Below are 13,012 nucleotides of genomic sequence, written 5' to 3' on the forward strand. Positions count from 1 at the left end.
GATGCACTGCTACTCTTCTAACAGAAGACTGTCTTGTGTAGAGTATTTAATTGATCTTTGCAACAGCCCACATGTTCAAGTAGCCCTTTGACCCTCTCCTTTCCCTCCCTTCATTCTGATCGTTCTCCCATTGTCTTTGAGATTGAATTTTTAATGTGATTACTGATCTGCATTGAAAGCTGGACAGAATGTAAGAGTAAGATATCAGGACAAGGAGGGAAGGGGCAGAGATAAGAACTGCAGGTGGGAGATAAATTTCTGTGGTGAGAAGACTTTTCTGCCCTAAGAGCAGAAACAAGCTTTGTAATAAAGGTGTGTGGAAGAAAGGCTATAGTATGGTTTGCCAAGAAGAAAAATAGTAGATTTCAAGCATTTACATACTCAGTAATTCCAATGCTGTGAGTTATTGTTTCAAAACCCATAGTCCCGTCTCAGAACCTCCTTCCCTGTGCGGGATGGTTGTACCATTACGTGCATGTGAGGTAACACCTGATTCCTGCAGGTACTGAACATTGCAGATGCTTTTGCCCAAAATCAGAGTGGGGAGGATGCCTTTATTGTGGAATAGGTGTAATACTGATCTAGAGGGAATGTTTGTTCTCAGTGACTTTGCAGCTGGTTTGGTTAAATAAAAAACCAAGTCGTGCAAAACAGCTTTGTGAGGAAGCTAATTTCCATTGCTATCCTAGTGTGGTGAGTAGGCTCTGATTGCTGTAGATGACAATTTGTAGAGGTCAAAGGAAGAGAAAGGGGAACAAGCAGCTTTTAAATAGAGAGAACCATCATTTTTAAATTGTCCCCTTCTCTGTTTTCCTGGTTTCTGAAGCTTACACATTTGCATGCATGGCACATTGGAGGTATATACAGATCTAGTCTACCATCTTTGCCTGGCACTTAATCTGCTGCCAATTTTAGCTGCTTGGAAATATTCCCTCTGAAATAAAACTGAGAAATATTATGTTCTACTGCTTTCTAGATTAGTTAAAAGAAAAAGCTCGAGGTGGGAGAGGGGAATGTGAAATATAGATGTCAGTATATCTCTCTTGACAGCATAAATCAAATAGAAACTAATTTGTTTATGTTTTGACTTGCAGATTAAATAAACTTGAAAGTATTATTACATTAGTCAAAGGAAGAATCGAAGAAGTAGATCTGCCTTTGGAAAAAGTGGATGTAATTGTATCTGAATGGATGGTAAGGTGCATGAATATTCTTTTCAAGGTGTAGTTATTTTCAAGAAAAATGTTTTATTTAATTTGAAAAGTTATTCTTTAAGTGATGTTATTTTTTTTAACCGAAACATCTGTCATGCTTCCAGTAGTCTTTGACAATGTGAGAGATGGGATGGCAGTCCTAATTATGTGGTATTTGGATACAGTTCCTGATCTCTCTTGTTCAAGCTCTTTAAAGTCCAGGTTCTCTTAAGTACAGTTGAGCTGCTTTGGGTGCAGCAGTAAGTTTCTGTTACGTAGTTGGTTTGCATATCTCTAAAGCATTCCATTCCTGAATCACTGCTCAGGGGAAAGTAATGGAGAAATATTGTATTAGTCATCTAGCTGGGTCATTCTGATGAGTAAAATACCTTTAGTCTGCAAATTCAGCTGAGGACTGTCCTGACTGTGAGGGAAAGGCAATAAGGAGGTGAGGTGCTTACTCTGGAAATCTGCAAATACAGGCAGAGCTTGAAAACAGTGTTACTATTCACTGCCTTTTTTTTAGTGTAACAATAAAGTTACTGATTTTAAAAGTACAAAATAAATACGGTGGACAGCAGGAAAGGCAGTGTCTAAATGAGCCATCTCCTGGAATCCATTGGATTTCAGCTGTTGGCCTGTTCCCTTTCTTTCATGGGCTGGCTGGTAGTTGTTACACACCTTGTGCTTGCTACCTGCCATTAATCCTAACAATGAAATCTGTGTTACAAGCCCCAGCGCCAGGCTAACTTCACAGTGACTGAATGCCTGTTCCCTATCAACAACATGGTAGGAAACATCTCTTGTAACTGGGTTTTTGTGAACTTCTGCTATTCGGTCTCCTCATATTGTGGACCTTCAAAAAGCACTTCAAAAGACAGGTTTTCTTCATGCTAGTTCCAGCTGTTGGGACTTAAAGATTCTTTTCTGCTTCAAATTTAAGATCAATAACAAAAACTTTTCAAAGTTGCTTGTTTCTTTGGTGAGTTTTGTTTTTTTACAAACTGTGGCCATTCTACTATATGCAAGGGCTTTTGGGAGAGAGGTCAAGTATTCACTATGGATCCATATGTATCTATCTGTATGTTTCCAGGAAAAGGTAAAAATAAATTGGTTTACCTTTTCTGTGTTTTTTTTTTCTTTTTTTTCTTATTTCAGTGAGCTGGAAATCTGCAGTTTTTCCTCCACTGCTATAATGTATATTTGAAACATAAGCTTAGTTTAGTGTTGAGGTCACTAGTTTCAAGGAAGGTTTAAGCCACTGGCTTAAACTAGTGGTTTAAAAATAGCACATTATGGTTGGTGATTTCTGACAGTATAGTGCCTTCACTAGAAATGTAATTACAGTTCTTTCAGAGAAACCTTTGATCAGTTGCCTAATGTGTGCACAAAGATTAATGTTCCAAAAATCACATCTCTCATTCTAGAGCCCAAGATTTGGTTTTAAAAGGAACTGGAGCAGTTGAGCTGAAGTCATGTTGTAAATCAGTGCCTCTAAGGTGAAGTAAAGGATTTCAAAAACCGTCTCTTGTAGGGAATGAAGTATTGAATGTTCCATGTTTTTCATTTGTGTGCTGATTTATCTTTTAATGTCATAATTACATAGCCATGTGCATTTCACTAAATTAGGCATTCTAAATATTTAGGAATGTTAGGATTTTTATAGGTTGCTGCAATACAGAGATAAAGAGGACAGTGCTGTGGAAGTAAGATTGATAGCTGGACAGTGTACACACTGTTTCAACACTGTTCAGAAAAGAACATTATGTTGCTGAGATGCAGATGAAGATTTCTCTTTGTCTGGCTTCCTTGTGTGAATTTGCTTTTTCATTTCCTTCCCCCTTGTGAAATCTGTTAATATGTGAATATAAGTGCTTGAAAATGTGGAAAATGTTGAAGCATGAGAGGAAAAAGGAGTTCAGTATATGTCAGTTTTTGGCTCTTTACGTAGAGAGAATCTGTATGGACAGGCAGGAAAATTCTCATGGGAACAGTTGTTTTTCTTTGTACCAGAAATATGAAAAGTTGCTGTTCTGTTTAGGAAACAAACTGCTTTTAGATTAGTAAACATCAAACCCTTTTGTGGAGCCATAGCTTTGTTTTGCTTGGTGTAGAACAGTACACTTTTTTAGAGCTGTGTCTGGAGCATCAGAAAATGTGAAATCAGAAAAAAAAAAGCGTGAGGCGACAGAGAAGAAAAATACTACATTCTCCTGGGTTGGTTTTTAGATTAGGCTTTCTGAAAAAGATGTCACATAGAACAGTGTCTTGTAAAAGATGCAGCATTGCATTATGAGCATCTCCAGTGTAATAGTTTCTGATGATTATTCTCTTAATTGCAGAAGTGACCTATGACTCACAAATGCTTGCTATTCTTCTCTTTCATTTTTAAATTTGTTCCCTTAAACTATGGAAAAGTGAGAGAAGTATCTTAAATATTATACAATGGACAGGGAGGTGTGAGTGCATGTGTGTATATGTAGAAATTTATGTTTCAAACGTATACTTGCCATCTTCCAAGAAATATTTTCCCATTTTAAATTCACCTGGATATGGTTTTGTCATGTGCCAAGTTTAGAGGCTGAGTGATGAGCAACTGTCTCTTTAGTGGTTTTATTTAAGGCTGTGAAAGAAATTAGAAGTGATCCTGGTTTTAATGTACTAAATGCAGTTTGTGACATCCGAAGTACATGTGTTTGACAATGTTAAAATCAGACCATGAGCAGGACATCTCTGTGATTGTGTTCAACTAAAACCGGTGTGTAAAGCACAGAAAAGCACGGTGGGAGGTGTGATGAGCTGTGAGCTGTTCTCTTGGTGTCCAAAAAGGCAAATTGCTGAACATTGAGGGCCTGTCAGACTTCTAAAGACCTTTAGATCATCCATTTAGACTTTTCCATTCCAAAGACAGCTGTATATTGTTTTCAGCAAAACCTTGGTGCAGTGTGCAAGGGATTCTTGTGTGCTGTGGACCAGGAGCACAGTGGGAGAGCAGGTGGACTGGAGGACCACTTCACCCACTTTAAGCCACGTTGCCTTAAGAAAGAGTGGCCGAGTCACAGCATGTTCTGCAACCAAACTGAGTCTGTGAGGAGAAAGGCCTTCAACTCATAGAGAAAGGTTATTTGAATGTAAGAATGGGTGAATTTTATGGAAGATCTCCCTGCTGGCCTTGTTTTTGTAGAAGTTTCCCTGACCAAAATTCTTCGATACTCTGCATCAGGACTTCAAGCTTCCGATGCACCATCCTGCCTGGCTCAGTGTGAAACCTTTAAAAGCCTTAATTTGTGAAACTACGAATTTTATTGTTAGTGACTACAGGTCTTTAACATTGTGTTGCTTGTCTGCTTATACCATAGGTCACCTACAAAAAAATCTCTTACTTGTTCAAACTGTAAACTTACATGAATTACCTGGGCAGGAAAATATTTGCTATAAAGATACAAAAAAGGTGACTGTGTTATTGCTCATGTATTTTGGTAGGGAAATCGTGAACTTCACAGGCTGCTTATTGAAAGGACGAATGTAGAAAGAAACAAAATGTATGTAATGCTTTTCTAGAATGTTCCTACACAGCTGCATCTGTGTGCAGATTTTTTTTTTTTTTGCTGTCAGTATGCTTTTGCTTCCTTTCTCTAGCTAATACTACAGAACTAAAGGTTGCAAGAGTTATTCACCTGAAAAATATCTGCATTTCTTGTTTGTAAAGAGGTTTTATTGTGAGAGACAATTGCCTGAGATGGTTGTCTCAAATACGATGTTAGTGTACAGCGTGTTCTCATAAATTGGTTTTTTTATGCACTGCTTTATGGTACTGAATATGCAGCAGTTTTGTACAAGTTAAAACTCAGAAAGAGGTGGACTGTCAGATTAAAATAAACTGAGGATACAATCCAGTACTCTTGTCTTTTAATCGTATCTCTGGTCAGATAGCTAATATTTTTCCCTTGTTTTTCTTTTCTTCTTTTTGTATTTTTTTTCAGATAATTTTGAAATTATATGATGGGTTGAGGATATCAGGATCTAGGGAAAAGGACTAGGAAGTGAACATGTCTGAAGGGCTGGAAACCATCTTTTCTCTCCTTCCTCCTTTCCCCTATTTCTATGAGATACACAGTGATGGCACTTTTTTAACACTTACTAGTCATTCTGTAATCTTAATATTTTCTATTGTTTTAATATTTGGAGGTGCATTAATACAAGTGCTCTATTTATGTAACAGTTATAATTTATAACTATACGTGAGAATTGAGCTTTTCTTTTTTTGTGTTCTTAATACTCTGGTGTGAAGAGCATACTAAGTAGCTGAATGCTTTATTTTCTTTATAGCAAAATGGTTTTTGTAAAGGAATTTAATTTCCTTGCTTGATTTTTTTTTTTCTTTTTTTTTGCCAACACCAGTAATGGATATCACTTTTCTATTCTTCATGTCTTCCCATTTGGTGTTCTCACTCCTATTTGTTTAAGGGCACAACAGGGTGTGCATAATGGCAAAGTCAAGCTGTGGTTCTGAAATTTGTGAGCTTGCTCTGTCAGTAATGAATTTGATTTTTTTTAAATTAAATCATACATGAGAGATCAGCATGAAGGCTGACTTAGCATGTGGGAAATGGTGCTGCAGCAGAGCACGCAGAAGAGTTTGTGTAGCTGCTGCTTGTCATTTAAATGCACCACAGCTTTTGGGGAGATTTTGTCAAGTAAAAAGTAATTTTTCACATCGTTGAGTGGGCCACATCAGTTTTGTGTATCTGTTAATGCCAGATTACATTTTCTGTCTGAAATCATAATTTCTTGTCCAATCTGTGTTGCATGTTGTAACGTGTTTTACTCTGTAGGCCAGTGGGAATCTTGTAGTTAGAAACTTCAGCTTAAGAAAATAATGCACTTTTTTCTACCACTAGGGATTAAAAAATATAAAATCCACTCTCTGGGCCAGTGTTTTGACCTTTCGTCTCATTAAATATTTAGTATTAAACCTTAGTGAATCTGGAGAACCAGACCAGGTTCAGTAATGTTACAGAAAATAATAAATGCATCTTTGATAGAAGGCAGAGGGGAAACACAACCCTTATTTCAAGTAGCTAAATATTTCTTCGCAATTCTATCTTTACATGTTTTGTTCTGCTGTACCAAAAATTCTGCTAATTCTTGCTATTGTAAACATGGTAATGGCACTATTTGATACTTTTAAAGAGCTTAATTTCTTTTTCTCCACAAAGCTTATCATGATGAATACTGAAGCACTGAAGTTACAAAAACTTGCCATACTTATGTTTTGATCCATTGGCAAAATATTTTTATGGAGCTTTGAATTAAATTGAAAATAAATGCAAGAATGCTGTGGTGTAGTTGAATCATAGATAAAAATTTAACAATGCAGGATATTAAGGCATCAAAGCTTTGTTAGCCTTTTATAATTCTGTTATGAACACACAATACAGATACAAAGGATATATAAAAGAAATGTAGCAATACATTCTTCTGGATTCAGATATGCTAGTGGGCTCAAGCATTTTTGATGAGTGTCTTGGGCAGACAAGAGGTAGGGCAGGGGTTACTCCAGAGTGCTGTGTGTTTCTGTTCCTGTCCAGATCTGTTTATATGGGGGTTTGTTGTTATCTGGAGAACATTTCCTTTCAGCTTTGCAAATTATAAAAAATAAGGAACTTTATGTTCACTTTGAGAAGGAAATGGCCAGCTTTTTAGTAGAAGATGCACATTATGACAGTATAACATTTAAGATGTTCTGTGTATTCAGCTTGTCTTAACAGAGAAAGTGTCACCCTTTATGTGCCTTAGTTTAGCCACTATCAAAATCGTACTAATAATTTGCAGCTCACAGATTTGTATCCTGGAGATCTCTTTGGAGTAATTAATTTTGAGAATATTAATACATGCTTAAGAAAAAGCAAACCCCTGAGCATTATTGGGGTGGCAGCAGCAGTGCCCCCACAGCATCATGGGGAAAGGATGTCAGGTATAATTCGTTTTCCAGGAGCACCCCTACAGGTGGGGCAGCAGCCTGTGAAATTACATTCCAGATTACACCACGGAGGAGCACAGCACACTGAGCACAGTGCTTTGGGATAAGTAATAAATGACTTGATTCAGTACCGTTGATGGTTTATGTAACTTGCAGGAAGGCTGTAATGAGTTCAGGGGACGATAGAACTGGGAGCTGGGGGAGAACCAACAGTGGAAAGGTCAGGGAAAGGATGGTGAGAATTTCTCTGTGTTTCTCAAGAGGAAGGGTGTCTTCCAGCTCTGCTTCTTGCACTTGATTGGCACACATAGGTGATGGGCAGAAAGGAGGAAGTGAAGAGCTGATCCATAAAAGTGTGACTGACTCTTGCTGTTACTGACTCTTGCTGTTAACTAGTCTTAATGTATGTCCTAGAGGTTACACTTAAAATATGGTGAAAACAAATCATTTTCAGTTGAAGGCATCTAAAAATAATTCTTCCTAGCTAAACATATTCTATTTTTAAAACTGTAAGAATAATACTATAAAAACTGTGGTTCCAATTCTGTGCTTTTGGCTTGCTGTAGGTATCAAATAATCTCTGCCTGGTGCAGGGTGAGCTCCTGGCCTTTTCGGCTGTTCAGCAAAGCTTACTAACAATCCTCTTACTCACAATGCAATAGTCTTTGTTCTGAGACTTATTCTAAGGACTTACAGAAGTTGGGCAGTACAGTGGAAGAACAGGCAACATTTGGAAGAAAAGCTTCCAGTGGAGCTCTGCCGTTACCACAAGAAACGGTTTGAGAAGAGGACACGGCCATTATTTTCACACTATATTCTTGTTGAATACAAATATGTCAAGTTTCTGGGTTTTCCAGTTTTGTTTTTGATCCTGAAAGCTGCAGGTAGTGACGTTTATGTGCAATTCTAAACTTGCAGCATTTTTTGTTCTAAGAGTCTTAGGCAAAATTAACATCCAAGGTGGCACAAACTTGAAGTAAATTTGGTAGTCTTAGCAGTGCAGTTTCATGAAGTGCCGTCTGTCTTCAGTAGTGTGTGATGATGACTTCAAAAATAAAAAATAAATTCAAAAAAATTACTACACAAATATGGGAGGGTAGGAAAAATGGAGGAAAATATCTTAGAATTGTTTAGGTTGGAATGGATCTCTGAGATCATTGAGTCTCCAGCCATTAACCTGGCACTGCCAAGCCCATCACTAACCATGTCCCCAAGTGCCACATCTACACGTCTTTTAAATACCTCCAGGGATGGTGACTCCACCACTGCCCTGGGCAGCCTGTTCCAGTGCTTAACAATCCTTTCAGTGAAGAAATTTTCCCTAATATCCAATCCAAAATTCCCTGGTGCAATTTCTTAGCTTTCCTTTTTTAGGTTACTGCTGACTGGGCTTGTAGGACTGCAGGTCTAAAATCTGGATTTCAGTTGTCCATTTTGTTCTTTCCTGATCAAGCCATATGGCTAATCTGTGTTTTAAGCAAAATGAGAATTAAGATGTTAAGTGAAAATTCAAAACCTGTGTTGGTATTTGTCTTAATTGATTTGATGTTGTAAGGATGTAGGTGAAATATGTTTACAGTATTGAGTTAAGAATAAGGATCATAGTCAAACTTGGAAGACAGGAAGGGTATAAAATCAGTAAATCTGTTGGGAAACAAAGGGCTGTATATCTCATAAATCTGCAGTTTATTTAAAAGTAGTTGAGAAACTGGATATTTCCTATAAAATGCTAATTTTACTTAATACTGCCATGTGGGTTTTTTAATGTCTCAAATGTTTAAGGAACGTTTTTCTGTTTCAGAAAATGACTCACTCAAGCTTACAATGAGTTATTCTAAACACCAGTAGCAGTATGATTAACCTGCCAGAAAATTAATCCCAACACAAAAAAAAACCCTGTGCAAATCTAGTTCTAACCATTTTTATCCTGGAAATTTTTGTAAGTCCAGATGCTGCTAAATGATGTCAAACACCCAGAGAACCAATGTCTTTGGTACACAATTTATTTCCACCTGCCTTAGTGAGCATTGCCCAGGGTGATACAGGGCACCACGAGGTTGCAAATATGAAGTAGCAAAGATGCATTTGGTGTTTGTCTGACAATAAGTTTTAGTGTTACTAAAAGGGATTTTTTTTTTTTTTTAACCTCCCAGTTATTACTAAAAAGTCAATACATGCAGCTTTTCACTTGGTTGGAGTTGAATTTGATTTCTTTTGATGTTGTAGGACTCTTCTCCAGTAAATATTGGTGTAAATTGGATATATATTGTCTATAGTTTATTAATTTAGTGTGTGCTACATCTCTAATTAATCCCAAACTACAGGTATGATACTTTATGTAACTGAAGTTTGAAGTGACAACGCTGCTGTTGAGAAACTCACCAGGTGCTGGCTCTTCTTGAGGCAAACGGGCATATAAAGTTCTTAAAATGTGTTGATAAAATCTATCTGTAGAGTCATTAAATAGGCTGCATAGGAAGTATAATGATTTCTAAATTCTTTCCCTTCTTCTATAAACAGGGTTATTTCCTTCTCTTTGAGTCAATGCTGGATTCTGTCATCTATGCAAAGGACAAGTACCTGGCAGAGGGAGGCTCAGGTTGGTGCTCAATTCTTTTAATAAATTCAGCTCTGGGGAGAAGCTAAATGAACTCAGAGACTTAGAGTAAGCTATGCATGGATGAGAAAGTTGCCAGTCTCAATGAAAAATGTTTTCATTAATATGAGCTTCAAGGCATTAATTTACTGTATGGGTAATAGAAGAACATTAGATGGGGTATCAAGGTCTCAAATTAATGGTGTTTTTAAGAATAGACAGGCTTATTTATTCTTAAGTACAGTCTAAATTTTTCCTCCCAAATTCTTCCCACACATGTGGGCATTTGTTTTCCACTCCCGAAATCCCAGTTTCTGCATAACTGTGAACGGAGGAAAATAAATACTATCCTGTAGGATGTGATACTGTTTGAGTAAGCTACTATGGATTAGAGAAAAAATCAATAGGGTGTTTCTCTGGAGAGGAACGTTGTGGGGGAGGACACAGTTTCAAACACAAGAGACCACATGAAATAAGTAGTGGAATTAGACTGTTTCAGTTCAGCATGTTTATCCTGGTGGTAATATGCTCTTTTTCTTTATAGTTGGAGGGTAAGGCTGTGACAAAAGGATTTATTTTGAAGTAGTGTTCTTTTACCCATTTAAGTAGCTTAGACAGTGTCATCTGAAGCACTCTTTAAGTGTCAGTAAATATTAATTCCTCGTGTGATGCAGTTTTCTGCACAAGTTCTGCACGTGCTTTATTCCTTGTGCCTAATTCCTTTGTCAGTATTGTATTTCATATTGACCTTTTCAATCGTAGTCATCAGTCTGGGGTTTTTTTCCCCCTTTGTGCTAACCATGCACATAGTTTCACTACACTGACTTAATGATTGGATTAATGACTGTGTCACAGGGCTTGCTGCAGTGCTTCCCTTTGATTGCAGTGAGCTTTTGTACACTATAGAGTGGAGCCGAAAAAAGGGAATTTGTGCAGTTGTTCAACATTTGGTCACAAAGCTGAATATACAGAGAAGAGATGTGTTAGAATATTTAGTAGCCACTTGAACAACATGACAGAGTAAGAGCTTTTTTTGTTTTCAGTAATGTAGAATAGTCAGCCAGATCAGGAACACACTGAGTGGTCTGTATGGATACATGCTGATAATTTTACATTGTGACACAATTAAATTCAAGGACATTCCCTAAAATCATAAGGAATCATTTTGTATTTAGCTACTATTTCCAAAGCCTTCTGAAAAGAGCCAAAATTTTTTGATCTGTGTTTGAACTGTATTGATGGTAAGTTTGCTATTGGTTTGTGACTCCCAAAGATTCCTTTGAGCAGACAGGATGTGCTGGTTTTGCAATACACATATCCTTTGTGGTCTGAGAATGGTCTTGGGCCCTTCTTTGACTCTTCACAAAGCACACAGTGTTGTACAGGCACTGATTGGTAAGGCCAGATTTTAATTTTCGTTAACACTGTTTCATTAAGGTGCTTGCAATTATTGCTCTGCTGCCAGCAGGTCTAGCAGGTCAATGGCTGTGTCCAGGATTTGTGAGAAAGCTGCTCAGCCATCAGCTTAGCAACACAGACTCTCCTGCAGTGGAGATGAACAGCAGCAGAACTTTGGCACTTGCAAATTCAGATGAACCAAAACTAAGAACTCACTCTGAGATGAAGTCTCACCAGAAGAACTTCTAAATCTGCTTAATTTTGTTTTAAGCCACTTGGTACTATTAGCCCAAGATCGTTATTACAGAGGTTTGAAAGCTGAAAAAAGCAACTGAAGCAGCTGTGACTTGGCCAGATCTCTCAGTGATTGAGCTGGGAGTAGAGTCCAAATTTCTAGATTTGTGTTCAGTCAGTCATATCGTCATTACTTCAATTTAACCTACTGGCATGCTGAAGTGGATTATGCCAAACTGTCTAGGGTAATGTGTACAGTATTTAATAGCTTTATTTGGGAACATAAAATTTTTGCTGCCCGGGACCCATCTGTTTGTTCTTTAGAGCTGTTGCTAGAGTATAGGGGTTTTCACATGCTTGATTTCAGCTCACATTGGTAAGGGGTGACATGGGCAAGGAAGATGTCATTCAAAACATAATATCGTTTGCTTGTTCACATCAAAACGATGGTGGTATTCACACAGAGTTATTTCTGTGTATCTGGAGGATTGCTGCCTTACCCTTCAGCGTCCTGAAGTTTGTGAGGCATTGCTGAGGGATAAAGGATTTCCCGTCATATCCTGCTCGCCACGTGAGCTGTTCCTGGTGACGGATGAGTTGTGGGCACCGAGTCGAGAAGGACACAGATGGTCAAAGCGATGAATCTGGGAGAGCTCTGAGGAGTGCGTGCTTCTGTCCAATCAGCATTTTGCTCATTTCACCTGCAAGGAGGAATAATTATTAAATTAAAGGCTGAATGAGGAAAAAAAAAGGCAAGTCTGTCAGGATTGCACAGGGAAGTGTTACGGGGCTGCAGAAGGAGCAGAGGATTTCCAAGGGAATTGAGGATAGTGGTGAAATGGCAAATGCAGTTTGTGCAGATGCTTTTAAACATTTACAAAACTCTACAATATTTTGATGATTTAGGCTGATTTTAGATAACATTGCTTACATTTCCAGTCAAACCTCAGTATAGCATATGCTTCTGGATGTGAGTGGGGTTGTAAATTCAGAAGTTAATGTATCACTGCAGTCTTTACCTGAGCCCTGTTGGTGGAACACAGGTTTCTTTTTGTGAAGTCTGAACAGACATTGTCTACTTTTGTTGCTATTAATAGACTAAAGTAAAAATGCAGATTAGATTGGAGCATTTAGTGTTTACATTTGTCCTTGTTCTTGTGCACTTTGTACAATCGATCATGAGCTCCACTGCTGATTTAAGGATTTACTGTATGAACAAAGAGATTTAATATAAACTGATTATGATCCAGTTCAAATATTTCATGCTTGATAGAGGTTGATAAACTTCTTTTCTGTTTACAGAATGTCCCAGAAATTAGAGCTAGTCTGAGAAAGGAAGATCATAAAGTATTTGATCACTTGTTACTGTGGTTTTCATTTTTGTTGCACTGTTTCTAGCACGTAAGTGTCTTCTGTAAATAGGGACTGCCTATTTACAGACTGCCAGTCTTTTCATCTCTCTTCTCACCATACCAACTGCATCCTACTAAGTCTGTTTCCCTGAAAAATAGTCCCTCAAAGGCTGTTCTCATTTGCTTTTGTTGTCCGTGTCACACTGTCTTTTAATTTTTGGAGCATCGGTGGTGGTTCTTGAAGGTTTGAAATGCT

At 37.8% G+C, this 13,012-nt stretch overlaps 1 protein-coding gene across 1 annotated transcript in view; it reads left to right on the forward strand.

The window, feature by feature from the left end:
- PRMT3 (protein arginine methyltransferase 3) overlaps positions 1–13,012 on the forward strand; it is a 60,903-nt gene that overhangs the window by 19,853 nt on the left and 28,038 nt on the right. Inside the window, exons 9-10 of the mRNA XM_017826809.1 lie at positions 1,095–1,194; positions 9,697–9,775. Of these exons, the coding sequence (XP_017682298.1) occupies positions 1,095–1,194; positions 9,697–9,775 (179 nt within the window). The remainder of the gene's footprint in view (positions 1–1,094; positions 1,195–9,696; positions 9,776–13,012) is intronic.

Source organism: Lepidothrix coronata, unplaced genomic scaffold (assembly GCF_001604755.1).
Source record: "Lepidothrix coronata isolate B3197 unplaced genomic scaffold, Lepidothrix_coronata-1.0 Scaffold130, whole genome shotgun sequence".
In the NCBI taxonomy this organism is placed as follows: domain Eukaryota; kingdom Metazoa; phylum Chordata; class Aves; order Passeriformes; family Pipridae; genus Lepidothrix; species Lepidothrix coronata.